The following is a 26,815-nucleotide window of genomic DNA, read 5'->3' as shown; positions in this document are numbered from 1 at the left end:
ATGCTAATTCAGCAGCTAGTACCAAGTCTCCTGCTACACCTTCTGAGGGTAAGTTGGTAAGGTTATGTGATGAGGATTATGCTCAGTTCACACAGTTTCAGATTTCTCGACCTTCTACATCTTCCTCCATGGCTACTTTTGCCCAGATAGGTAATGCCACTGCGTGTTTCTCCACTTCTCGTCCCTGGATCATTGATTCAGGTGCTTTTGATCATATGTCTAGTGTGTCAGTTAATTTTTCTTCCTTTCGGTCTTCAGAGTCTAGTGTTACATTGGCTGATGGTTCCCTTGCCAAAGTCACTGGCACGGGTACTGTCAACCCAACTAAGTCCTTGTCCTTGTCTTCTGTTCTCCATTTACCTGACTTCCCTTGTAACCTACTTTCTATTAGTAAAATTACTAAAGCCTACAATTGTTCAGTGACCTTTTATCCTGATTCCTGTGTTTTTCAGGATCTTATGACGAAGAAGATGCTTGGTAGGGGACGTGAGCAAGGGGGGTTGTATCATCTTAAAGACTCTCCTTTAGTTGCTTATTCCAGTGTTTTGTCTCCACACCAAGTTCACTGTTGGCTGGGCCATCCGTCTTTGCAGAGTTTACAGAAGTTGGATCCTCGTTTTAGTTCCCTTTCTAGCTTAGCGTGTGAGTCATGTCAGTTTGGAAAGCTCCACCATGTGAGTTACCCCCTTAGAGTCAATAAACAGTCTGCGTACCCTTTTTCTTTAGTGCATTCTGATGTATGGGGGCCTTGCCCTGTTACTTCTAAGATGGGATTTAAATTTTTGTTACTTTTGTCGATGACTATTCTCGAGTCACCTGGATTTATTTAATGAAAAGTCGTTCTGAGCTGTTTGCCATTTTTCGTGCATTTGTTACTGAAATTCAGACTCAGTTTAATAAGAATATTTGTGTTTTACGTAGTAATAATGCCCTTGAATATTTTTTTGCTCCATTTAATTCTTTTATGGCTGACCGTGGCATGTTGCACCAGTCTTCTTGTTCAAATACACCCCAACAAAATGGTGTAGCTAAACGGAAGAATAGACATTTAATGGAAGTGACCCGTTCAATTCTTTTTGAGATGACAGTACCAAAAATCTTTTGGGCTGATGCTGTCTTGACTGCCTGTTTCCTTATAAATCGTATGCCATCTTCTGTGTTACAGGTTGGGACTCCTCATTCTCTTTTATTTCCTACTGAACCTCTCTTTGTTTTACCACCTAGAATTTTTGGGTGTGCTTGCTTTATCCATGACCATCGTCCAGGTCTGTCCAAATTAGATCCCCGGGCTATCAAATGTATTTTCTTGGGTTATTCACGCACTCAAAAAGGTTATCGGTGTTATTCACCAGTTCTTCGAAAGTACTTTGTCTCTGCTGATGTTAACTTTTTTGAGTCCACTGCTTATGATGATACATCTTTTGTTTCCTTGGAGTTGGATGAGGATCTTCCTTTATATGTGGTGCAACGTACTATTTCCCATGGTCAACCGACTGCTGCTCTGCCTCCGCCACCTCCACCTCCGCCTCCGCCTCCTCCTGTTCGGCCTGTCCATCCTCCTGTTCGGTTTACATTTGTTCGGCGTCCTCGAGATGATACAGCACCCCCGGTCTTTACTGATCCTCCAACTTCAACTTCGCCTGCGGATCCTTCTCCTCAGTTAAGTATTCCTTCTTCTGATCTTGATATTCCCATTGCTCTTCGTAAGGGTGTTCGTAGTTGTACTCAACATCCTTTGTCTCATTTTGTTTCATATATAGGCTTATCTGTTAACTTTACTGCTTGTCTCTCTACTGTTGAGTCTTCTCCTACCCCTAAGTCTGTTTCAGAGGCATTATCCCACTCTGGCTAAAGGACAGCTATGGAGGAGGAATTGGCTGCCTTGGCTGAAAATCACACTTGGGACTTGGTACCGTTACCTGCTGGCAAGAAGGTTGTTGGTTGTCGGTGGGTATATGTGGTTAAAGTGAACCTTAATGGTTCTTTGGCTCGTTTGAAGGCACGCTTAGTTGCCAAAGGTTATATACAGGTTTACGGAGTTGATTATCTTGATACCTTTTCCCCTGTTGCCAAGCTTGCATCTGTTCGTCTTTTGATCTCTCTTGCCGCATCCCATCATTGGCCTCTTTTTCAGTTGGACGTGAAGAATGTTTTTCTTCATGGTGATCTCCATGAGGAGGTTTATATGGAGCAACCTCCTGGGTTTGTTGCTCAGGGGGAGTCTAGTTTAGTGTGCAAACTTAAGAAGTCGTTGTATGGTTTGAAACAATCTCCCAGGGCTTGGTTTGGGAGATTTTCAGATGTTGTTCTGGAATTTGGGATGACTCGGTGTGGCAGTGATCATTCGGTATTCTACTGGCATAACAAAGCTGGCAGGATATTTTTGGTGGTATATGTAGATGATATAGTCATCACTAGTGATGATGTTGAAGGCATTAAGCAGCTAAGTTACATTTGCAGTGTAAATTTCAGACCAAGGATCTTGGTAAGTTGAAGTACTTTCTTAGAGTTGAGGTAGCTCAGTCTAGTAAAGGTATTTCTCTCTCCCAGAGGAAATATGTTCTTGACTTGCTTTCCGAAACAGGTATGTTTGGGTCTAAACCTTTGGATACTCCAATGGACCCAAATTTGAAGTTGACAGCTGATAGTGGTGATGCTCTTGATGATCCGGAAAAATATAGAAGAATTGTTGGAAAATTAAATTCTCTCACTGTGACTCGACCGGATATTGCCTTTCCGGTTAGTGTAGTAAGTCAATTTCTGTCCTCTCCTAGGACGTCACATTGGGATGCTGTGATTCGAATTCTGAGATACCTCAAGAAAGCTCCAGGTCATGGTCTACTCTACACTAATCATGGTCATGGACGTGTTGAGGGATTTTGTGATGGTGATTGGGCTGGTTCTCCTGTAGATAGGAGGTCTACCACTGAGTATTGTGTCTTTGTGGGGGGGAAATTTGGTATCCTAGAAGAGCAAGAAACAGCCAGTAGTAGCAAGATCTAGTGCAGAGGCAGAGTATCAGGCTATGGCACAAGTTACTTGCGAGCTGATGTGGATGAAGCAGTTGTTGACTGAGTTGAAATTTACGAAGGAGTTACCTATACAGCTGTGGTGTGATAATCAAGCTGCTACCCATATAGCTTCCAATCCTGTGCTTCATGAGAGGACGAAGCATATAGAGGTTGATTGCCATTTTGTTCGAGAGAAACTACAAGAAGGTTTTATTGCTCCACAACATGTTCGTACAGGGAAGCAACTTGCTGATATTTTTACTAAGTCCTTGGGAAGTGAGAGAATTGATTATATTTGTAACAAGCTAGGCATGATTAACCTCTATGCTCCAACTTGAGGGGGAGTGTTAATGTGCTTTGGGTACTGTTCACATGAACAGTGTCGTAAACAGTACCGTACACTATTCACGTGAACAGTATCGTGAACAGTACCATACACTGTTCACGTGAACAGTAACTAGAAGATGAGAGTTGTTAGTCAGGGGCAGTTTAGGAATTTCTCTTGTGTGTTAGCTCTACCCTATTATTAATAATATTGGTGAAGAGGGGAGAACAATTTCATTCGATAGTTCTCCCCAAAGGATTACAGCCACTTCTCTTCTTCTTCATCTTCTTCCTCTCCATCTTCTCCATTAAATCTGGTTTTATTTACACTAACCAAGTTGAAGTCAATGATTTGGGCACATAATATTGTCAATAAACAGAGCAGTGGCATACCCCATCCCCCAAGTAATGTAAAAACTAAAATCATTAGATTTTCTTCACTTTGTCAGAAACAAAGTACACTGAAACAAGTATAGGTTGCACCCTAAATAAAGTACAGGAAGTGATCAATGCTAATTTAGTTTAGGAAACTGAAGGGAATGTTAGTAAAACCCATTTAAGATTCAAAACTATTGTTTCTTGAGTTATTAGTAGTCAAAATTATAAGCATAACAATGATTATTAGTACAAATGTTCTTTGTTTCTCTGTTCAAAGAAATTTACTACCTACTCTTACCTTGTCTGTGATCTATAGATTGAATTTATTCTTGATAACATTGATATATGTAGACACTGATTTTTGTCACCCCCTGTTTGGCGATGACAACAACGGGACATGGACAATGGACGACGCACTTTCCCTCTTTCTGGACTCAAAATACCTTACCTATAAGCCCAAAACCATTCTGAACCCAAAATAGCCCATTTCAGGCCCAAAAACAAGGAAAAAGTGGTACTGTGCTCCCACGGCACCGTGGTGGCCCACCACGGCACCTATGTACTTTTTCCACTGCGCCATAAGGGGGTGTGACATCAGCCTGCTAGCGTCACCCACGGCGCCGTGGAAAAGTCTCCCACGGTACTATGGACATCTCCACGACACCGTGGAGGGCTTATCCGGCCCAAGGGAGAGGGTCCCCCCTCCCTATAAATGGGAGGGTCCCTCTCCCTCATTTCTCATGGTTTTTCAAGCTGGGGATCCTTCATGCATGATTCTTACATCTCTTTCACCCTTTTTCATCCCTTTCTCCTACAAAGTAAGTGAGTGAGTGAAGGTTCTTCGGTGTGGATAGATCCTTTGATTACCCCTCCGAGCATAGAGTGTTTCCGCTCCTAGGCATTGTTATCCCGTCAGTATACGGCTAACAATCAAAACCCCTTTATAACAAAAGTTATTATGTCTGTTTGTTCCCCATCAAATCACTTGAAAGAGCCGTTGCTCTGCCCAGAAGGAACCAGCATCAGCCCATTCGTCCATCTCGCCTGAGCCAAGGGAATACAACCATACAGGTATAATTACTGCATTCTTATCGTTTCAATGTAGTCCTTTTGTATTCCGTCTTTTTAGTGTATATTTCATATACATAATGTAGTTTATTATGTTATAATCCAGTTCATAACATCTTAATGTAGTTCACAATGCCTCCCATCCCCGTAATAAAAGAGAGAGAATATTCGTCATTATGTAGCATCTAACAAAGAAAGACCGGTTTCAACCGGGCGAGGTGGGTGCCTAACACCTTCCCACACTCGTAACCTGACCCCTTACCCGAACCTCTGGTCAGACCATATGGAGTCACGTAGCCCGGTTCCGTTCACAACGGATAGGGCTACACTTAATGGGTCCTAGGCCCTAACCCTAGGTGGCGACTTCACATTACTTTAGTGCGTTATGCATGATCCCAATCCCCTGGTATCACTCTTGAACATTGACAACATTACCCAGCATTAATATGCCTGCATCCCACTAAGGCTGCGGAGGCCTCATCAAAGACGCGAGGACCACGGTACTTACAATATATATGTTATGATTCTGATCAAAGTATTTTATCCCTAAGAATAAGAGATAAGGTACATACTAGCTCCTTTACGAGGACCATCGTTACGATTTGCGAAGGCAGCTTTTGTAATTAGCCTCAAAGCAGAGGTTAGAGCCCCAGATGCAGCCAGCCCAGCAAAGAAAGACTGCATGATTCACAACAATAGAAGATTGAAAATCTACCAATATGATTCAATATATTCCTATTAAAAAAAAACTTACTACGAAAAATGCAAACTGCTAGCCACCTACTTGGACCATCTCAGGAGGTATTAAAGAGAGATCTCCAACCATTCCACCCTGACAAAAAGCATCTGCAACTCCAAAGCAAGCACTAATTACACATATACCAACATAAGATCCAACTCCACCCTTCCCAGATGTAGCTAGATTCACCTATAACAAAATCAGAAAAAAGGATGAACCATAGGGCCTGGAAAAAGGAAAAAGTGTAAGAGTGATCAAGTAGGAATTATCAAAAGCAGCTCTTACAATTCAACAATATAGCAGGGGATGCAATAAACATTAAAGGCAGTACTTACAACTAGAACCATAAAAGAACTAACGAAGAAAAGGCTATATCCAAATAAGTTCCGTTTTCTTGTATTGAGCTTTGCTTCATGATATGAAAGTATTGAAATTGTTACAAATGCAAAAGGTTGATACACGAGTGTGAGTACTCTTAAAGGATGGTATGTCTGCACATAGAAAGAAAGCAGAAGGCCAAAAGCTTGTTAGATACACAACAATTAAGAAACATACAACAACATAATTTTAGAATAAGTATGTCCATTAAGCTAAATGAACCAACATTTTCTCCTCCTTCCTTGTACTAGAGCATTAACTGAATGATCAACTCACAAAACAACCCATTGACATCTGTCTTTATGTTCAATAGGGCATAAATACAATTTAGTAGCAGATACTAAATAACAGAAATAGGTCTTTGTGCATTGATTCTCTTTATGTTTAGATGGCCACCATGGGATAAGGCATGTATCACAAAGCATATACTATGAAGAGATTACACTGAGGGGGACGAATATGTACCCGAAACACCACCATATAATAATCTCCTATTGTCAGCATACTGCTCCATGAGAGAAGGCTCCCAAATCCAAGAATCCAACATAGTACCACTGCAGCATATTTTCCCTGAAAATCGGAGCAAATTGGTATTAAATTTCTTCAGAGAACATACAATAAATTAAAAACTTTATAACTTAAACTCATATACCTTAAGCTTGTCTGGAGCATCATTTCCACCAAGTGTAGACATAGTTGGTCCCCTTTGATAGCTCCTACAAACAATGGTCAAATCTAAATTAGCCCACTTAATACTATAAATTGTCGGCAACTCCTATAAAGCAGCTATCTTAACTCTAGAAAGGAGATGAGACCATGCTTCAGAGTTCCAAAAAAAAACAGAGTAAACAGTATACGAGATAATTCTTTACTGTCATGGTGATGAGGCTTCTAAGAAACTACACACTATCATTACTCTAAAATAGAAGCCTACCACACATGTATTGCATCAAAATGTGAAGATATCCTCTGTCGAGTATAGTCTAGATCAAAGAAACTAATACTATACTTATACTCCAAAAGAACATTTTTTGGAGAGAATATTTGATAAAATGAGATTTGCAGAAAAAAATTCATAACTAAATTCCTTATTGAAACTACCAAATTAGCAGACATTTGAGCAAAAAGAGAAGAAATAATTCAACAACATAAGGAACTCAAACTTCTACATAGAAAATCATACATACTATCAACCACATGAATTCCAATCCTAAAAGAAGGGGGAGAACTGTTGAACACACAGTGCAGATGGCAGTGACTGTGTGTTGGTTGTCATTGTTGTCAACACAGTGCATGTGTGTTGTTGTGGTCAACACAATGCATCTTGGTGCAGTTACAACGCTCAGGCCAGTCAAGCAGCATTCTAGTTGAGTAGACATGCTTATGGCAGTGTAGACTGTGACTGGATTGTGTCCTCATCATCCCCAGTAGTTCTTACAGTGTTCAGTACGGCAGTGATATCATTACAGGGGTATGGCAGTGTATACAGAGGTCCCATAGTGTTTGGGAGTCATCCAGGGGCATTCTGGTCATTTGACAGTGTTGTGACATGTTGGCAATGATGTTGGAGCATCCGGGAATTGTGGCAGCATAAGATTGTTCATTGCAGTGTTTGGAAGCTTTAAATAGCCTTGGGTGAAGGCTAGGTGCATTAAGAATGTTGATTTCATAGGTTTCCGCACTGGCAGCGTGTTCGTCGGTATTTTTGGAGGGTATTATGACGGAACTGGGTGGAGCATTCTGCATGAGTATTTTAGTTCGTCGAGTTCTCTTCGAAATGCAATTGGAATCGTGCAATTCCGAGTTCAGACGATGAAGTTATAGCAATTCCCGTTTGGTCACCTAAAATGAAGGGCATTTTAGTCAATCCGAATTGTTTTGGGGTTTCCTGAGAAAATCAGTAAGGATTTTGCTGATGTGGCTAATTTTGATTGGTAGTGCTCATCGTCATGGACACGTGGCCGCAAACGGCACTCAAATCGGGGCTAAAATGAAGAAGTTATTGCCTAGATTCCATTTCGGGTTCTCTGATAGGTTGGGATGTAGAAGATTCTGATCAACATGATCACATTCAACTGAGATTTTAAAATTTGAATGTGCGGTCCAGATTATTTCAGATCTGTAGACCCTGTGGTCCCTGATTGAGTGTAGCGCGTACATATAAAGCACCCAAGAAAGATTCTGTTTCGGAAGATCTCATAGGCCCTATCATTTCAAGGTGAAATAGATGACTATCTGATGGCTGAGAAGTATTCCCGCCTTCACCGACAGATCTAACGGCTAGAATGCCGCCGTACGAGACAGCCAATAGGAACGCGAAACGTCGCCTGCTACTGTCAGCCTTTGACATTGACTTTACCTCGTGATACTGATCTGACGGATGAGATCTTGAGCGATCTGACGTATGAAAAACATGCATATTTCAAAGTCAAGATCTGACGGACGTTGATAAATGTGCTGATGCACTGGCGCTACATGGAATCAAGCGCGATATGATGCTTGCGCGCGCATAGGTACACAGCCCTCGAGATTCCATTTTAAGCTCTACGAATGGCCCAACTTCTAAACCCGATATCTCACTCATCCAATGGCCAAATGAGATGAACTTTTTTTTGATTTTGGGTAATTTTTCGAGACCTATCTATTGCTGTGCTAAGAGAACAGAGAAGAGAAGCAGAGGTCGCCGGAAAAGGGTTGCAGCCCTAAATAGGTGATGTGTGTAGTCATGGCTTGAATCACCTTCTCCATCTCATGTGTTCAGCCTCCCTAGAAGCCATTGATAGTCTGAAATCATAGTTTCAGCACCTCTCTTTGTGGTTGTAGCCAAAGAAGAAAGGGGAAAAGAGAAAGAAAAAAAAAAAGGAAGAAGGAAGGAAGGAAGGAAGGAAGGAAGAAAGAAAGAAGAAGAGAAGAAAAAAAAGGAAGTTTGAAGCCCCATCTCAAGCCCCAAATCTTAGATTCCGTGGAGGAAACAAAGAAGAAAAGAAAGAAGAAAGGAAAGAAAAAAGGGAGAGAAAAAGAAAAGGAAAAGGAAAAGGAAAGGAAAGGAAAAGAAGAGAAAGAAGAGAAATGAACAGAAAGGGAAGGAAATAGAAGGAAAAGAAAGAAAAGGAAGAAGACAGTGGTTTCCCACACTGCCAGGAACCACTCCAGGACTCCAGTGATAGAGCACACTTGAAGATTTCAGTTCTCCATCAAATTGGGAGAAATTGAAGATTCCAGTGAGCCACCAGAGTTGCTAGACTCCATCACCGGACATCAGTGATCAGAGACAGTGCATGGTTGTGAGATTTTCTACACTTTATTGCTTGTTGTGTTTGATATACTGTATTTCCATTGCATATGCTAGCTAGGTTATACTGCCATAGACCTATGCTATGTGGATTTCATTGTAGGGCATTTGTATAAGCCCAATTGTTTTTATTGAGTTGTCCGATTGCATCTGGACACGATCTTCAGTTACCGAGTGGGTCTTTGGGAAAACCATTGGGGTAACACCCTTGTCTCTATACTTAGAGATAGAAGCAGGTCGAGATGTCTGAGTCATAGGTGTGACTAAAACATCATCTGCCGTGGGTGCGGCCTCTCAGTTTTATGCTGGGAAAATTAGTGATGAGTAGATGCTAAGGTCCAAGTGACCATTACTCCGTGCACGTAGGCAACTTGCCGAAGCACGTATTTCTCTGTGTTGTGGATGCTTGCTTGCCTTGGTTAGAAGTGCATTTCTGCAGGATGGGTGTACACACCTGGTAGAGCCTTTGAGTCTGGCTGGGGTGTGTATACGACTTTGTGGCTTGTATTCAGATCCTCGAGTTGTGATTAAGTCAGTGTGCTTGAGTGAGGGATCTCCAACAGTTGACATAGCAGCTCTTGGCAGCACTTTGTTTAGCAGCTCTTGGCAGCAGCATCAGTGACTGTGGTTGTATGAGACTGAGTCAAGATTGCTTTTAAAGTGTGGTTGTGTACCTGTTTGCCTTTTGAGAAGACTGTGTGGGTGGTTGTGGTGAGTGTTAAAGATCTCAACAGGTGAATTGGGAGTGAACCTGTTGGAGGGAAAGATTTTTATAGTCCACTGATTCACCCCCCCCCCTCTCAGTGGCCATCACTGTTCAACAAGAACTGCTTCAATTAACAATACAGATTAAAGTAAACTCACAGCTTATCCAAAACTCAAATCCTCAATACTCTATCAGGAAACTCAACACTCCTTCCCCGCCCCCCACCCTGGACTTTTTTCTCCCTCCATACATGACAAACAAAAGGAGCCCTATATCAAGATAAAAATACAAAGCAAAAACAATATAAAAGGAGAATATGGAGAGAAGAAAGGTTATCTGTCAAGTATAGTCTAGATCAAAGAACCCAATTCATAAAATTAAGAGTTGTAGACTTCTAGTCAAGGAACCCATACAATCTTTGATATTATGGAACGAACTACACATCATCACTAATCTGAATCAGAAACCCACTATACTTATACTGCAAAAGAAAAGCTTTCAAGAGAGAGTATTTGATAAAATGGAATCTGCTTTCCTTAATAGAAAATCTCTGTGAAAATAAAGCAAACACAATGTAAGAGGAGAATAGGGAGATAACAAAACCCATTATATCAAAAGCTATAATTGTACATCTAAAGTTATGAACAGAGATGAAGATAGATTGGTGGGTGAAACCTTATCCTGTGAAAAAGTAAGAGAGAAAAAGAGGAGAAAAGATGAACATACGAGATTCTTGGTTTCTATGGATTCTGAATCTCTCTGTGTTACAATCCCAAAAGACTTCGAGACTGGGTTTAGAAGAGGTTGTAGTGTCGTTAAATTTATAGTAGTCTTGCTCTACCCTTTCTCCCATTGATATTTTTGTCCTTCACTTTCAGGAATCCCAGATTCCAAAGATGAAAATGATTCCCATATGATAGCTGGAGCCAGTAGCAGAACAGAAGAAGACTAGTAGAAAGGGAAAGAATAGGAAAACTCATTATGAAAGAAATTATCGCTGGAAAAAGAAGACTGAATTATTGATCGTTGACAATTTATAAAATAATTCAAATATTCTGACCCGTTCGATTGGGATCTACCAAAAATTGATAACTAGAGACGAGTATCCCAATTTTTTTTTGAAGCCACGTTGCTTTAATGGATTGGAATTCCTACTTATGACGAAAAGTAAAATCTCATTATCAAAAAAACGAAAAGTAAAATCTTTTTATGGAAAGGATAAGAATCCTTTATTAGCTTACACGTTAGAGGTCCTTCTACCAAAAGAAAAAAAAAATACACGTTAGAGGTCCTACATTTGGAAAGAAAACAAGCCCCAAGATTCTCTTTATAGGCCAATATATTCTGGGATATCCTTGTAAAGATTGTAAGACGATGTTTGGATGCTCGTAAAAGTATAAACAAAGAGCAAAGTTGGGCCTGTGTCTGAAGTCTGAACTCCCAAACAAAACACAACCGGAAACGAAAACAATTTACGATAACAAAGAGCCCGCTTGATAACCTTACGAGAAATAGTTTCTGATGTTTTTTCGTTTTGAGAAACGGAAAAAGACCTAAAAATCGTTTGATGACGAAGTGTTTTTTGTGACTATTTTTTGAAACATAAATCAAAATTTATGCTCCTTGGAAGACTTTTGACAGAACTCTAACATGTTCTATCGTTTCTTGGTTGAAAATTGGAAAAGTGTGCCCTGTAAAAACTCCTATATTCGTCCACTATGCTCTTTTGTAAAATTGGAAAAGTGTGCCAAACATATCCTTTTGTTAATTTTATTTTTTTTTTTAAAAAAAAGGTTTTGCTTGTTTCCAAGAACAGGTTTACCAAGCGGGTCAAAAACGGTTTCTCAGCATAGAAAATGAAAAAATTGTTTTGCTATTTCTCAGTACATAACCAGAACAGAAACATCCGTAAGGTTATCAAGCGGGCACTTTGCCAGAAGGCACCACTATTTTTTACACTATGGTTCAAAATCCGAATTGCCCTTCTAGGGGAATTTTAGGGGAAAACAGAATCACAATGTCATTGCAATAGAAGGCTAGGAGATGGTAGAAAACCTAAGAGCATTCAAAGGATGAACCTTTACAAGAACTAAGGCACCGCTTGATAACCTTACTAGGTGTTTCTGTTATGGAAATGTGCTGAGAAACACCAAAACATTTTTTTGTTTCTCAGCACAGTTTTTTTCATTTTCTTTGCTGAGAAATCGTTTTTTACCTGCTTGATAAACCTATTTTGGAAACGTTTCCAGAAGACAATTGGAACACCATTGGTGCTTGATAAAATCTGTTTTTGAGAACAAACACTTGGCTTCCAGGTGATTTGCATCTTCAGAACCAAAGAAACAACAAAATTCATTCAAATTATCAACAAAAAAAGAAAAAGAAAAAGAAAAAAAAAACACAGAGAAGTAGACATTGTATGATGCTCATGATTGTATTCTATGAATAGTTGAATAAAAAAAATCTTGGTGGATTCGAACCACCATCCCCTTGGAATATGCTTGAGACATCCTCATGTTTCAAGTGCTCTACCAATTTGAGCTAAAGACCCAACAAATTTAAAAAACATGCTTCACAACAAAGATATCCCTAAAGTCATTACAATCTAAATCATTAGGGTCTAAACACGGGAGACATTCCAGAGTTGGTAAAGGAACTGTTACCTTTCACGAATGCAATCTGGGCAGAAAGACTCTCTTCGGCAACTCAAACAATGAACAAGGTTCTCAGCATTACTTGTTCGGCACTGATGGCAATTCTTCTTCCCACCCCTCCTGGAATTGGATATGCTTTTCCCGCAAGGAAGAATCTAGCGAAACACAGAACCCAAACGTCAAGAAAAGAAAGAGGAAACAACTGCATTTTGCAGTACCGAAGAAGTCTGATACTGATAGAGCTAAGCGAAGACACCTGCAATGGGCCAACGGGAAGAGGCTCAATATTCTTTGACCGGAAGCAGCGTCGGGTAAAAGAAGCATAAGAATCAAGCCCTAGCTTTCCATCGAAAGACGAGACGGCATTGCCAAAATCCCTGACAGGAGCAGGGGAAATGGCCATCAGTCCATTGGGCAAGTCCCTCATTAATTCTTCCCCGTTGTTATTCCCCTCGGAACTTCGCTTCTTCTTCCTCTCCATTTGCCTCCGCAGAAACATCCTTATCAATTCCAACTGCAAGTCACCCTTTTTCGACTTCATCTTCTTCAAAATCTTCACCAGAGAGTCCGCCACCCGAACTGCACGCTTCCTCTTCAACACTTTCGCCAAATTCGACTTACCTTCACCGGAATTCCAAGATTCTGAAAATCAAAATCTTTCCTTACGGAAACCGCCAACGAAGAAGCTTCGGCGGCTTTCTCACGGAGGGTATTCCTCTTGAGCTTCATAGAAGGAGGAACCTTCTTCTTGGACTGACGCAAACGAGCCTGGTAGAAGTGAAAATCGCAGACACTCCTGTTCTCCATGACTTGCATCAAACACCTCCATCCTCGACCGTCGTTTCTCCGGCAACGGAGATGTTCCGGTAGCTCCCCGTTGTCCACCATGGAAATGTCCATCTTTTTCCTTTTTTCCTACCCGTAAAAAAGGAAAAAACGAAGAAAATGAGAAAGAAAGCGAAAAGGGGAAAGACTGATTACTACCCTTTTCGTTAGAGACTAATAGAACAACAGAGAGAAACAGAGGAAGTGGAGAAGGGCGAGAATAGCGAGAATGGGGAGAAGGGTTTATGATAATAGAGATTTAGGAGAGATATAAAGAAGGAGGGATTGCATCATCATCATCTTCATCATCAAATTTGAGAGAGAGAGAGAGAGAGAGAGAAAATCCCCTTTTTTCGAGATTTCTAAGATTTTTGGGTTTTTCCTTCTACTACGTATCTCATCAGATTTCAACACCCAAGCTGAAGCTGCCATAGCTTTTGTTGTTCCCCAAAATACCCCTTCACGTACTACTCTCCCAAGCTGATAAAACTCCTCTCTGCTGCAGATTATCGTCTTTCTCTATCTCTCTTAAAACCCCCAAAGTTTTATCTTTAATGTAGTGATAACGTAACAGCAGTAGAACTGTAGAACAGCACGTAGCCATTGTTAGTCTCTTTCTTTTAACTTTCAATGGTCAACACTTCTGTTTCAATTCTGCATGGAAATGCCTAATGGCATTGCTTCTTGCTTTGTTTCCTTCTTAACCGACTTCTGATTCACTGTTGCATGGAATTGCCTAATGGCTTCTTATAATGGTTTTGTTTCTACTATAGTTTATAGAACTGTGCATCAACGACTGGACTTGAGGAAGAAATCAAACCAAATTTTAATATCCAATATTAATTCTATAAATTAATTAATTGGGTTGTAAAAGAAGGAAGAAACATAAATAATAAAGAGAAATTTGGGAAGATTTTGTATTACCTTTTGAAACGTGTTGCCTATTTGTAAGACAGCTCAGAACACAAGAATCATATTATTATCTATTTAGTTGCCCACTTAGTGTGCATGGTTAGTGCTGAGATCTCCCCCCAAAAAAAAAATTTAATGCCATTTGCAGAGAGTACTGCAAAGAGAAGCTTCGTTTTGTTCATCAGTTCCTTTATCATGCTTAGAAGTATGTATTATTTCCCAAATGAAATTACAGATTTTGATTGATTGGTACTTGGCTTCTTCTGCTCATTATTTGATCATATTAGAGATCCTCTTTACTTTATACCATAGACATTTTTTTTGCCCAGACACAGAGGCGTGGAATGACAGCTGTGCCTCTGGTAATTTTCGTCGTTTCCTGGGGGTGCGATGGTTAATTTGTGCGTCAGGATGTCTCAGCGCAGGGACGGCGCACTACACCTGCCCATGTAACGTTTTTTCTCTCATTAAAAATAAATAATGATGTACAGGATTAAGGTCAATCCAGATCCTCTACTACACAGCTGCCTCAACGGCCTACGATGCGCAGACACAAGGCGGTACACAAAGACCGCCTTAATTGGGGGTAATGCTGACATTGTGCATTGCCTTGTGTCTGCACAGCGCAGGACGTTGCGGCAGCTGTGCAGTAGAGGATCTGGATCCGGTTAAGGTCCACACATATCCAGACGACAAAGAAGAATAAAATATCTTAAAACTTTGCCTACTTGGAACCCAAGGTACCCAGTTGATGAAACTAACAGTATTAGATGGTCCACAACAATTGCCTGAATTTCCTGCAGAGAAGAAATCACACACATTGTCCTTTTTGAATGCTTTTAAATCATCAAGACTTAACTTTACCAAACAAAAAAATCATCAAGACTTATCAAAAATATATATATATATCATCAAGAGTTGAGAATCATTCCCAATGGTTAATTAATTACCTTAAACTTCAAATTTGGCACAGAAGTAAACCATGAATCCCTCTTAGTCTCAGATTCACATTAAATAACTTTGAAGGGGAAGTCTTTTTACTATTTATTCTATCTCATTTTTTATGTCTTTTATTTATGGGAAAGAGAATGCCACCTGGTCACGCAATGCACACTGCCTTACGCCCTAACACAGGGGCATGCAAAATGACCATCACACCCCCTTGAACCCCCAAAAGGAACAGAGACATGGTGGTCATTTTGCACACGCCCGAATCAGGGCGCAGGGATGACGAGTCTGATGCGACTGAGTGGCGTTCTTTCTCCCTTTATTTTTTTAGAGAATATATGTACAAGGATATTCTCCTTAGTGGCATTCCATGCATCTTGTTCATCTGATATATAACCACATAGAAAAATGGTCAATGGTCCGAAAGATTAGTTTGTAAGTTTATGGTTCAAAACCTGAAATGAAAATTAAAGGTAAAATTAACCACGAAATTAAGGAAAAAAATTAAAGGATTCAAGAAGATTGGAAGGGCAAAAATAACCTGTTGGACATGGGATGATCCTTTCAAGTTAATAGAATGTGATCTGCTACTTCATAGAAGAACCCAAAAAACATGATTGAGTGCAGCGCTGGTGAAACTGGCCACCCTGCATATGCATAAATAGAAGGAATAGATGATGAACAAATTAAGGAGGGAATGAAGGGATTGGAGTTGTCACCAACGCTGCACTCAACGATGCTTTTGTGACGGTCACCTGAGAGTGTCTCCGGTGCTTTCTTTCCCTCCTTCCCAGTGCTATTGGGTCTCATTACTTGATCACCTGGAAGAGTTGAAGGCTGGAACTGGAAGAGATATAATTTAAAAGAGGGAGCAACAGAACCACTTTCATTTAAAATGCAGTTAGGTACTACTTTTGTTCGAACTGTATTTCACTTGTACTACAAAATATATTCCTAGTTCAAAAAGCCCATGTTTGGTTTCTTACAGTAAACCATATTCAGGAACAGGTTTTGTGGCCCAGAACCAAACTGGGAAGTAATTAAGTTTTCGGTCCGCTTTCTTATCGCTTTTTTTACATCGCTTTTTAATCGAACTGCTATTGGGTTCGGTCCGGTCCAGTTTCATGTTTATTTAAACGTAAGGAAATCAATTGTTAAATCCTTTTTATTTTTAATTTCTTATTGGGTTATTATCGATCTAGTCTCGTTTTTACCAAGTTTATAATTATAATTTGATCTGATTTTTTATTTCGGATGGTGCACTTGTTCAATCCAATTTGGTTTCACTTTCAATTTTTATCAGTTCCATAAAACCCAACTCGAAAACCAAACCAATAAGGGTTCAATTCGAGCCAAACTGAACTGGTTGGTTTCGATCCATCCGACTATTTTAGGCTGAACTTTGACATTTGCTTATTTTCTCTCCTACAGTAAACCCAAAACCACCATTCTTAGAATTTTTCTGGCCTATTCTTAGTAAGGATATCAGTTGATCGATTTGGTATGGTTTCTAGCGGATTGAACCAATTTTGGTTTGTTACACGCCAAGCCAAAAACAGTTTCTTATTGGGCAACTATCGTTCCGGTCTCAGTTTTTATCAGGTTCAATTCAATTTTCAGTTTTGATCAGTGCACTTATTTTTCCGGTTTGATTTAAATTTCAATTTTGGTTTCTACCGGTTCCAAAAAACCCAACTAGAAAACCTTCAATTCACTCTAAATTGAACTGGTCGGTTTCGATCAATCTGACTGATTCACACTGAATAATTCTCAAAACTTTACTTTTTCTCTTGTACAGTAAAACGAATAAAAATCCTCTATAGTACCGTCACGTTGCACATCCTACGGCATAGCAAAGACCATGTGTGCCATGTGACCTCTGCTGTACCGCAGGATGTGTACCGCACACCCGGCGGTACTGCAGAGGATCTGGTCCAACCCCCTAAATATTGTACTACCCAATACCCAGTTACCCACAACCATCGTTCTCAGTACTTTAGCCTAATCTCTCGTACAGTCGTACTGTTTTATTAAAGACTAATCAAGTACTATTATCTTATGTTTGATTTCGACATTGTTATTATGGTTCTTCTTGTTTTTATTAGGCGAGCCAGAAAGCAAATTAATGATGATCTATAAAGTGAACTGCATGTTAATGCAGAATTCTCATTTCTTCACTCTTAAACCGCTCCTGGACTCAACGAAAAAGAAAAAAAAAAAACCGCTCCTGGACTACAGCCCATGATTGTAGGTAGTGTACTACAAGTTAATCCAGGCGAGCCCAAGCCCACCTTGAGCCCAATGGCTGGGCCAGATCTGAGATTTTCAGGCCCGGGGTCACGCGGGGATGAGGCCTTAGTTGACAGGTCTCGGTCTAAGGCAGCGTATATCCCTAAATGAATATAGATGAGAATCTAATTCAGATTTTCAATTATCCATTTATATCCTTGACTTGTGTAACTCAGACCTTCCTCCCTCCTGCGTATATGAATCACTCTCAATCCATGTCTCTTAGTTATCTTACTCTCATGATTCTCATTTTCTCATTAAACCCTCAAGATCATTAGTTACTTAATTTTGTATTATTAGTTGGATATCTATTCGGATTGGATAAATTTTTTCCTAGATTATTCAAATTCAAATCTAGATACCCCTAAATGGTACTGATTCAAATTAAATTCAGATTTTTTAATATCCATTTACATCCCTAAAATTAAGAGACTTAGTAGACCTCTTAATATAGCCTAGTAGCCATACTTGGGTTTGGTACCAAAGGGTGGATAAATTTTGCTCGCATATCAGCTTGTGATGGTAGTTGGTGTTAGCTCAAGCTGGGCTGGAATGGTGTGATATATGTGGGTTTGGGTCTGGGTTCATTATTTTTTGGACAAATGACTTGAGATGTTTTAGACCCATTTGTGATTTATTTCTAAGTCATAGGCTTACGATTTTTATGAAGATCGAGTCCATAAGTCATGGGCTTGTCATGGGCTTGCGGTGCGGTGGTGTGATGTGATGTGATGTGGGCTTAGTTTTGGTTCGTTATTTTTAAAATAAATGGACTTATGATGTTTTTAGGCCCATTATCAGAAAGACTCATCCTACCCCGCACAACCTTGTATTATCTACACGTCCAATACAGGTCTCAACAAACAAGTGCTGGCTAAGACCGTGATTTCAGTTCTTGGGCGAGGGAACCATAACCAAAAGGATTAAAATCCTCTACAGTGCACCGATCTGGCAGTGCACTGTGGTGCGGCCTTGCGAGCTCGACACATGGATGATGCGACATCCAACGATGCTAAGCTCGAAAAAAAGAAAAAGAAAAAAATAAGTGCAATCGAGCTCGCACTGTTGGGTGTCGCATCATCCATGTGTCGAACTCGTAATACTGCACTACAGTGCTCTGCCACATTGGTGCACTGGAGAGGATTTTTTTCCTAACCAAAAATATAGTATAATTTGGAAATCCATCAGACTTATAGAAGGCAAAGGTTGATCTTTACCCCTTCTAAATTTTTTATCCAGTCATTGAAGCATGCAAAATAACAAAACAATCACCAAAGAACCCTAAAATGTAATTTGACTATATCATCAGCATGCTCAAATGATGCAGGCCCAGCTCAACAAGGCCAACAGTCACATTAGTAACTCCAACCCTCAAGGATATATGTGCATATCTTGGAATTTAGCTACTAGTTTCTTTGAATTAGCTGAACTAACATCGAACTTCTCAGCTATAACTATCTCCCACCAGCAAAACCAATGGATAAAAGCGTTGCGATCTCTAATCCTATGTGCTATTAGGAACAAGACACATTTCCCCCCCTTTTTATATGATGTACAGCCTTTCCTTTTGTTTTAATATATTAGTTTTATTTTCATAAAACAAAAATCTCCAACTGATTGCAAGGTTGCATGAGATCTTTTCATTTTTATTATTTTGACCATAGGGATTCTATAATATTGGGAGATCTATTATTTTGAAATTGGAAAGCCCATCAAAGATTATTTCATATCTTTGGTCTATGGAAATAGCAATATTTACACTTTTTATATTTGGAATGTAATCTTAGCTCGAACACCCAAGATCGAATGCTAGCAAATATCTTTCCCTATTCTTAGTTTGGAAGGAGATTGACTTGTTGGAGATCACAATCAAGGAAGCACATGGATTCGGGTCCTCTGTAGCGCGACACTGTGTGTAGCGCACCATCCAACGGTCTTGTGTGCTCGAGCAAGCAGCCCAATACACAGGCAGGGTGTTGGGCTACATGCCCGAGCACACAAGGCCGTTGGATGTGCGCTACACACTGTGTCATGCTACAGAGGAGCCCAACGCGCCAGTACATAGCCTAATTGAATTATGAAATTTCCTTCCACTTTAAATTGATTTTTATTTTTAGTATGTCTTTTATACCAAGGAACCTACCTCAGTGAAGATTACTTTTTTTAGGTTTATTTTCTTTACAAATTCTAAACCATAGGATATAGATTTTTATTATTTAATCTCAACAGTAGGATTGAAGCTTGGCTTGAGAATTAGGGTTTAGTTTTCTTTTATAAATTGTAAGAGCTTTTTTATTTGTAATGAAGTGAATAAAAGAATTGAATTTGGAGCAGACACCATGAGTGTATATAAACCTTGAATCTTAAAAGAGTTTCACTACATCCTTGAAGAGTTGCAACTTTCTGCTTGGACAAACATTACTTGTGCAATCACCTCATTGACCTATTGGTTAAATGAATCGTCAATCACAATAAAAACTGTAATGAAGCCACACACAGAGAGAGAGAGAGAGAGAGAGAGAGAGAGAGAGAGAGAGAGAGAGAGAGAGAGAGAGAGAGAGAGAGAGTTCATTGAGCTTCTATTTTGTGTTAGTTTTTTTTTTTTTTTTAAAGCTGTGATTGGATACTTTCAAGCTTTAATTTGATTCATATTGCTTCTTTCTTATGCTATATCTTTCATGGATATCATCTTCTGTCTTTCTTTTTCACCTTTTGTAGTTGTTTGCCTAATCTCTATAAGTTTACTCTCCAAAATGAAGGTTTTGCACAATTCCATCACTTGACTGAATCATAAAACTAATTATGTGAATTCGACCGTTATGTTATTTGGACATAATTTATTGGGAAGAGTAATTAAGATCCAGCTTAGAAAATTTTAAACTTAATTGGAATTGGAGTATGTGCTCTTAGGTTCAGCTGTAAAAGATTGATGTGAACTCAAGCTTAATAATAACACACCCACATGCCATGTACTTTGCTCAATCGAGTACCATTACAATCCAAAAGTATGTGTTTAACTGTATTATTTAGATTGGTTTGTCAAATTTTGTGCAATGGTTGGAATTTTCATCCTCTCTCAATTGCGGGCATTGCTCAGTGCACCTTTAAAGTGCATTGGACGGTGCACCTCACTTGTACATTGGATTTTTATCCTCCCAAATGCAGTGGTCATCATCCGATGCACTTTAAAGGTGCACTGGGCAGTACACCACACTTGAGAGGATGAAAATATGCAATGGGTTGTGAGGGATATCAAGATGGATATTCATGACAAATGCACGGTCATCATCTTTGAAGGGCAAAAATCCGGTTTTTCAAGTTTCTTGGCTTCAGGGGCATTGATTTCTCTTCCATGTTGGTTGTCTCGGGTTGCATTGTTTTAGGGTGTTGGCGGGTTTTATTTGAATTTTTATCCTCTCAAGTGTGGTGCACTGCCCAATGCACCTTTAAAGTGCATCCGACGATGGTCAAAAGCATGTTCTTGGATTTTTATCCTCTCAAGTGCAGTGGCCAACATCGGATGCACTTTTAATGTGCATTGGACAGTACAATACACTTGAGAAAATAAAAACGTGTTTTGTTGCTTTGTATCTTCAACCTGTGAGGTTGGCTCTGTGTAGAATAATTGCTTGTGAACCTGTTGGTAGCGTTTGTATTCTCCTACCTCCTTTTTTCCCCTCTTTTTTGCAACAAAGTGATATTATCCAACACCCCCCCCCCCCCCCCAAAAAAAAAAAAAAAAAAAAAAAGTGTAATAGTTTATCAATGGATTATATTATGGAAAAACCATAGGTTGAGATTGTATCCACAATGTTTTATTTGTGTTAATGTATACATTATCCTTACTATTATTAATGGAACAATAGATGTAATGACTTGTTAAATAAAGGAGGCTTCTTATATATTCCATACAACTTGTTCTTAACTACAATGCATTTTTTTGGGGCGTATGCGGTTGTTTGGGAGATATGATTTGCTAATAACGTAATACAAGGTTGCTTGGAAGTAGAAGTTGAAAACATATTACAAGGTTGCTTGGAAGTTGAAACTAACCAAAAACAAAAAAAAGGCATGGAAAATACAACTTCTCTTGTAGGCATGGAAAATACCGTTTGCTCTTAATGCTTCGTCTAATTAAATGATACATCTATAGGAGAATTTAGAATTTGACATCTTGGATCATTTAATTGTCCTTTATCTTATTTTCAAAAGTTCTTTAAACTACATGTAAAAAAGAGTTATCGAAAATAACTTAAATGTTACTTATCAATATATCATTATCAAAAGTTGTCATTATTTGACACATTTTTTCGAGTGTACATGCAAAATGACAATATATATCCTCGTTGAAAAAAACATACATATTATACTAAAAGGATAAAAAAGTTCAATTATAAATCATTTGACACCCTAAGGGGTATCAATAAGAAAACCCCAAACATATATAAACAAGTAGCCAACCTTGGAATTAGTTCTTTACATCCATTCTACATGTACACATATGCAATAATAAATAAATAAAATGAGGGAGCAACCTTTAAACAAAAAACAAAAAAACTTTACAGTAATGTTACAATTAATTGGATTAAGGAGAAAAGTTCTCAGTGTGGGATGGAATGACCACCATGCCCCCATGTATGGGGAAATTCCGCCACCCAATGTGTCAGCGCATCCGCTCTCATTGACTAGCGCACGGTGTGGCCCCTGCATCCCACGCAGAGAATGGCGCCCCTTGTCAGGTTAATTATCTCCGACGTAGGAAACTCTTACCCTGTGCATCTTCATCCATAATGCTTAGAACTTCCTCTGGAGGATTGTTCCTCCAAATACAGGGTTCATCCAATTCATGCCCCATTTTTGCAAGCTTATCAGCAGCCCTATTCCCTTCTCTGTAAATGTGAGTCATGATACAATTGTTCAACTCAGGTATGATCAAGTTTATATCTCTCACATGCTTCTGAACTTCTTCTGATTTGAACTTTCTCCTCTTTGTGATAATCTCCACTATTCCCTTAGCATCACCTTCCAACCATACATCATACCATCCATTCTCCAGCACCAATTCTAGTCCACGGCGAAGCGCAGTGATTTCTGCTTCCATACTTGTTGATTTCCCGATTGATTCTGCATAGCCAAGCATGAATTCTGCTTGATGATTTCTAAAGACACCTCCAATGCTTGCCATTCCTGTTTTGGAAGATCCATCAAAATTCAGTTTTGTCCAACCAATTTCTGGTTTTCTCCATTTGACTTGAATGTTAACTTCCTTGTGCAACTTCCTTGACAAAACAACAATTGGGTTTTGATTTAGAAGCCTTTGGCTTCTCAAAATATTTGAAAAATTAGTAATCATCTTTACCTGATAATGAGAAGAAACCTTCAAGTAAAGTCTGCAACCAGGTTTCTGGGAAATGTTGATTTGAGATGAGCATTCCTAATTTCTCTTAAATTAAAAAAAAACAATTAAACCCATTGTTGGTTAGTATTGAAAAGATGGAGTTGAGTGAAAGCAAGGTAGATTTAGTAGTTAGCAATGACACGGCAAGTTAGAAAATTAGAAGACGAAAAGAAAGAAGACTGGGAAAACCTCTTTTGAGTATTGTAAACTGTTGGGTGTTTGTGGAAGGAACTATATATATTTACAGAGAGGGAGAGCGGAGAAGATGACGAATTTCAAAGCTTCAGTTGACCCTCTACAGTATATCTGAAATATTTTCAGATTGGAAAATTCGGTTAACTGTGTGTGTGTTTAAAGAAAGAAAACTAACTTTTACCCAAAAACAAAAAGAAAAGAAGAAATAAAAAACAACTACTTAAACCGTTGTTTGTGTCTTAGAAAAGAGGAGAGAACCGTCACATAACTTCCTGTACCTACTACCTTTGTGGTTTTAACGGGTTAGCCCTGAGCCCGGACAGGCCTGAGCTGGGCTTTTTAGCCTGTTGAGTGGGCTTGGGCTTCCTGTACCAACTACTTGGATGAGTTCAGGAAGCATGAAGGAGAGGTCCCCAACCATTCCACCCTGGACATGGGCATCAGCAACCCCAAAGGCACCTATGATGGCACAGATACCAATATAAGTCCATAGTCCTCCTTTTCCTGATGTAGCTAAATCCAACTATCACAGAATGGAAAAAATATGATATGCTCTAAGAAACAATGAAATGCATTACATGTGAATTACCAAATCTAACTGGTAGAATTCTAGAATATCTTGGATGATAAAAATAAAACAACATAGGTACACATACTCACAACTAGAACCAATAGAGAACTTATGAAGAAAAGGATATATCCAGTTAAGTTCCTTCTACGAGTATTGATCTTTGCTTCATTGTATGCTAGTACTGTGAGTGTTCCAAGAGCAAAAGGTTGATACACAAGGATCAGTACCCTTGCAGGGTGGTAGTGCTGCATCGGAAATGCAAGAAACCCAAGGTGGTAACTTCATTAAATGAGCTGGGGAGAAACAAAGCATATTTTTTAAGAAAATATTGCAAATGGTAATTATGCATTTATGCCCTTAACCAACATTTAGCATTTTTTTTCCTATTTTCCTCCATTCAATTAAGCTAGTGGATGATCTATTGAGAAAATTACTCACCAACTCTATTTGTATACTGACCAAACTGAAAAACCATTTAGTAGTAGAGCCGAGATAGCAAAAATGGGTTTTGCTTTTTAGGTATGGGTCTTCTATATGCTTCGAAACTCATATATCGAAGTGTGATCATGATGGATCTACATCAAATAGTTTCTACCATTGTTCAATTAATCTATGAGTTTCTTAGATATCGGACTTATTCAGTACATTGAGATCTACTTGATCCAGAAAGTCGAGACATTTTGAGGAGATTTTAATCTGTTCTTTTACAGTGGAAGGGATACCTTCCTTCCTGTGAAATTTACACATTGAGAGAAATGTTATCTATCACCTATGATGACTAAGACACTGGCTTATAATGAAGATGCCAACAGCTTCATTTAAGAAAACAGGTGAACTAAGCACTTCTGTTGTCTAAATGTTTTAGACTGTTGAAGGGTTGGAAACACATTACGATTGAGTTTGAATGACATGATTTCTTATCCACATCCAGTTTCTATGTCTTTCTTGGATATAGAACCTAATAAAATACACTTGAAATATGGAAAACCATACATTTTCGGGTCCATTTAACCACAAAACAGGAATAGATTGAATTGCAGGAGATGACATTGCTATGTTCTTGGAGGAGGGGTTTCTATCTGGAGAGACTCACACCATTGATAAGTGAGAACCATTAAGCATAACTTAGGTTGACTGAGCCATTAAACTATCATTAGGCACCCAATCACAAAGGTATAATTAAAGATAACAGTGGATCACAGCAGCTTTAGACTTTGATGGCAATCACTGCACACCCAACCCTCAACCACAACACCCCCCCCCCCCCCAAAAAAAAAAAAAAAAAAAAAAACTCTTCCTCCCTCAAGGTTCCTGGTTGAGTAATCAGAACCCAGTTGGAACTGTGTTTGGGGATAAGATTGAATGATTCTAATTTTCACATCGCTTAATCAAAAACCAATTTATATTCAGGTTGGCGATTCCCAGCCTTAACACATCTGACCTGATCCTAATTGCTCCATTTCCACCCTTAGTTTAAATGAACCAGAACAACTTGACCCAGCTTCCGTAATTAGTTCGTGGAGTCTTGGTATTAGAAGAGCAAGGATTAGGCCCCCGAAGGTGCTCAAAGACTAACAGTGCATTCGTTTACATCTAGTACAAAGCCATAACTATATGATCAAGTAGACAATTCCATAACATAAATCATAAACAAAGTAGCAGGAGCTGAAAAGGACCACGTACCGAGAACAACGTTTAAATCACAAACCTCAAATTTAATTGAAGCCTCATCTCCACCGAACTCCATCATTACTGTTCAGCTTCAAACACACCCAGAAGCAAAGCGCAGGTCAGAGTTAGATGCATAATACTAGAAGTCTTTGGCAACTCTTATGAAGCAGCTTCCTCTATTTGAAAGGGGAATATTATATTGCATTGGAATATGGAGTAAAATTTGAATGGAAAATTCATATGATTAGATACTTCATTATTAATCACCATGACAATCTAAAGTCATATCAGAATCGAACTACAACAGTTGTTTGGACATCACAAAAAAGAATTTCAAGTATTCTACAAAAAAAAAAAATTTGAATCAACAGCTGAAGTTATTTCTCTTTCAGGGCGAGGGACGAAAAATTAATAAATAAATAAACTGAAAGAGAATAGAAGAGGAGAAGAAAGAAAGAAAAACTGGGTTGCAAAACCGTCCTCTGTAAATAGTAAACTTAAAACAAAGAAGAAGCTGGGTTTCTCCAGAAACTATAAATGATGCATAAATTAACAAGAAACAGAATGGATATTATCATTCAGAGAGGGGGAAAATTAAGAGGGTATAAACAACCCATTGGAGAGCAAAGAATGCGGAAAGTGACCTCTCTGGAAGGATTGGTGATGTGAGATGCTTGGATCACGTAAGTTCTTCGAACCTCTTTCTCTCTCTGAACTTAATTAACTGAGAACGGAGCAATGCCCAGAATGCTACGAAGGAAGTCAACGGAGTTTTTGTTTTTGTTTTTTTTTTTTTTTGGGTGGATAACAACGGAGCTTATTGTTTGCTCTCTGCTAGTGCTGGAAGTTAACCTTTAAATGATTAGGAATACCGGAATAAATTAGTAAGTATAAAATGCGTAGTTGCTGTGGCTTCGACCGTATTTGCAATGTTTCAGAGATTACCCCATCTCCCGGGAGAAATGAATACGTTCTTCCACATCTGAAGCTAACGTAAAGGAACATCTCACGTGCTTATTACTGTAAAAGGAAGTCAAGAAAACGGATGCTCTGTTCACCTGACCATTCAATCATATTATTGTTTCTCCTTGTTGAATAGTATAGAACTAGAGAAAAGTAGGGTTTACTTGGAACAGATGATCCCAACCAATGTGACTTCTTGAACGATCAAAAAATTGTTCAGTGGAGTTACCTTCAGTTGTGAGAACTGATACAGAGATCAGATACTTCAAAGTCACCTGAAATTTGTTTATCCATCTTGTATATAATCCTTTACATCAGAAACTAAAAAGACAGATTTCCAAATCTCTGGGTATAGTCCAAGTCTTGGAAATCCTTCGCAGTAGCAGGGCATTCCGGAATATGCTGGCGGCCACTGTGGAAAGCTAGAATCGCTAACCCACCGACCCAAAAAAGAAATAGACAGACACAAGCTCAAAATGTATCAACGGATTTC

At 39.1% G+C, this 26,815-nt stretch overlaps 1 protein-coding gene across 4 annotated transcripts in view; it reads right to left on the bottom strand.

The window, feature by feature from the left end:
* LOC122640050 (equilibrative nucleotide transporter 3-like) overlaps positions 1-23,954 on the bottom strand; it is a 28,082-nt gene extending 4,128 nt beyond the window's left edge. The window contains exons 1-7 of one of the 4 annotated variants that reach the window (XM_043833158.1): positions 10,072-10,102; positions 7,142-7,148; positions 6,551-6,614; positions 6,364-6,468; positions 5,856-6,011; positions 5,566-5,709; positions 5,354-5,459 (exon numbers count right to left, since the gene is read on the bottom strand). In XM_043833158.1, coding sequence (XP_043689093.1) covers positions 5,354-5,459; positions 5,566-5,709; positions 5,856-6,011; positions 6,364-6,468; positions 6,551-6,592 — 553 coding nt within the window. In that variant the 5' untranslated portion in view covers positions 6,593-6,614; positions 7,142-7,148; positions 10,072-10,102. Of the gene's footprint in view, positions 1-5,353; positions 5,460-5,565; positions 5,710-5,855; positions 6,012-6,363; positions 6,469-6,550; positions 6,896-7,141; positions 7,149-10,071; positions 10,103-10,260; positions 10,308-10,622; positions 10,763-23,777 lie in introns of those variants that run through there. The other 3 variants (XM_043833156.1, XM_043833157.1, XM_043833159.1) reach the window with 3 other exon arrangements.
* Positions 23,955-26,815: the final 2,861 nt, after the last annotated feature.

Source organism: Telopea speciosissima, chromosome 9, assembly GCF_018873765.1.
Source record: "Telopea speciosissima isolate NSW1024214 ecotype Mountain lineage chromosome 9, Tspe_v1, whole genome shotgun sequence".
In the NCBI taxonomy this organism is placed as follows: Eukaryota; Viridiplantae; Streptophyta; class Magnoliopsida; order Proteales; family Proteaceae; genus Telopea; species Telopea speciosissima.
The sequence above is the reverse complement of the archived record's forward strand: the minus strand, read 5'-3'. Positions and strand labels throughout refer to the sequence as shown.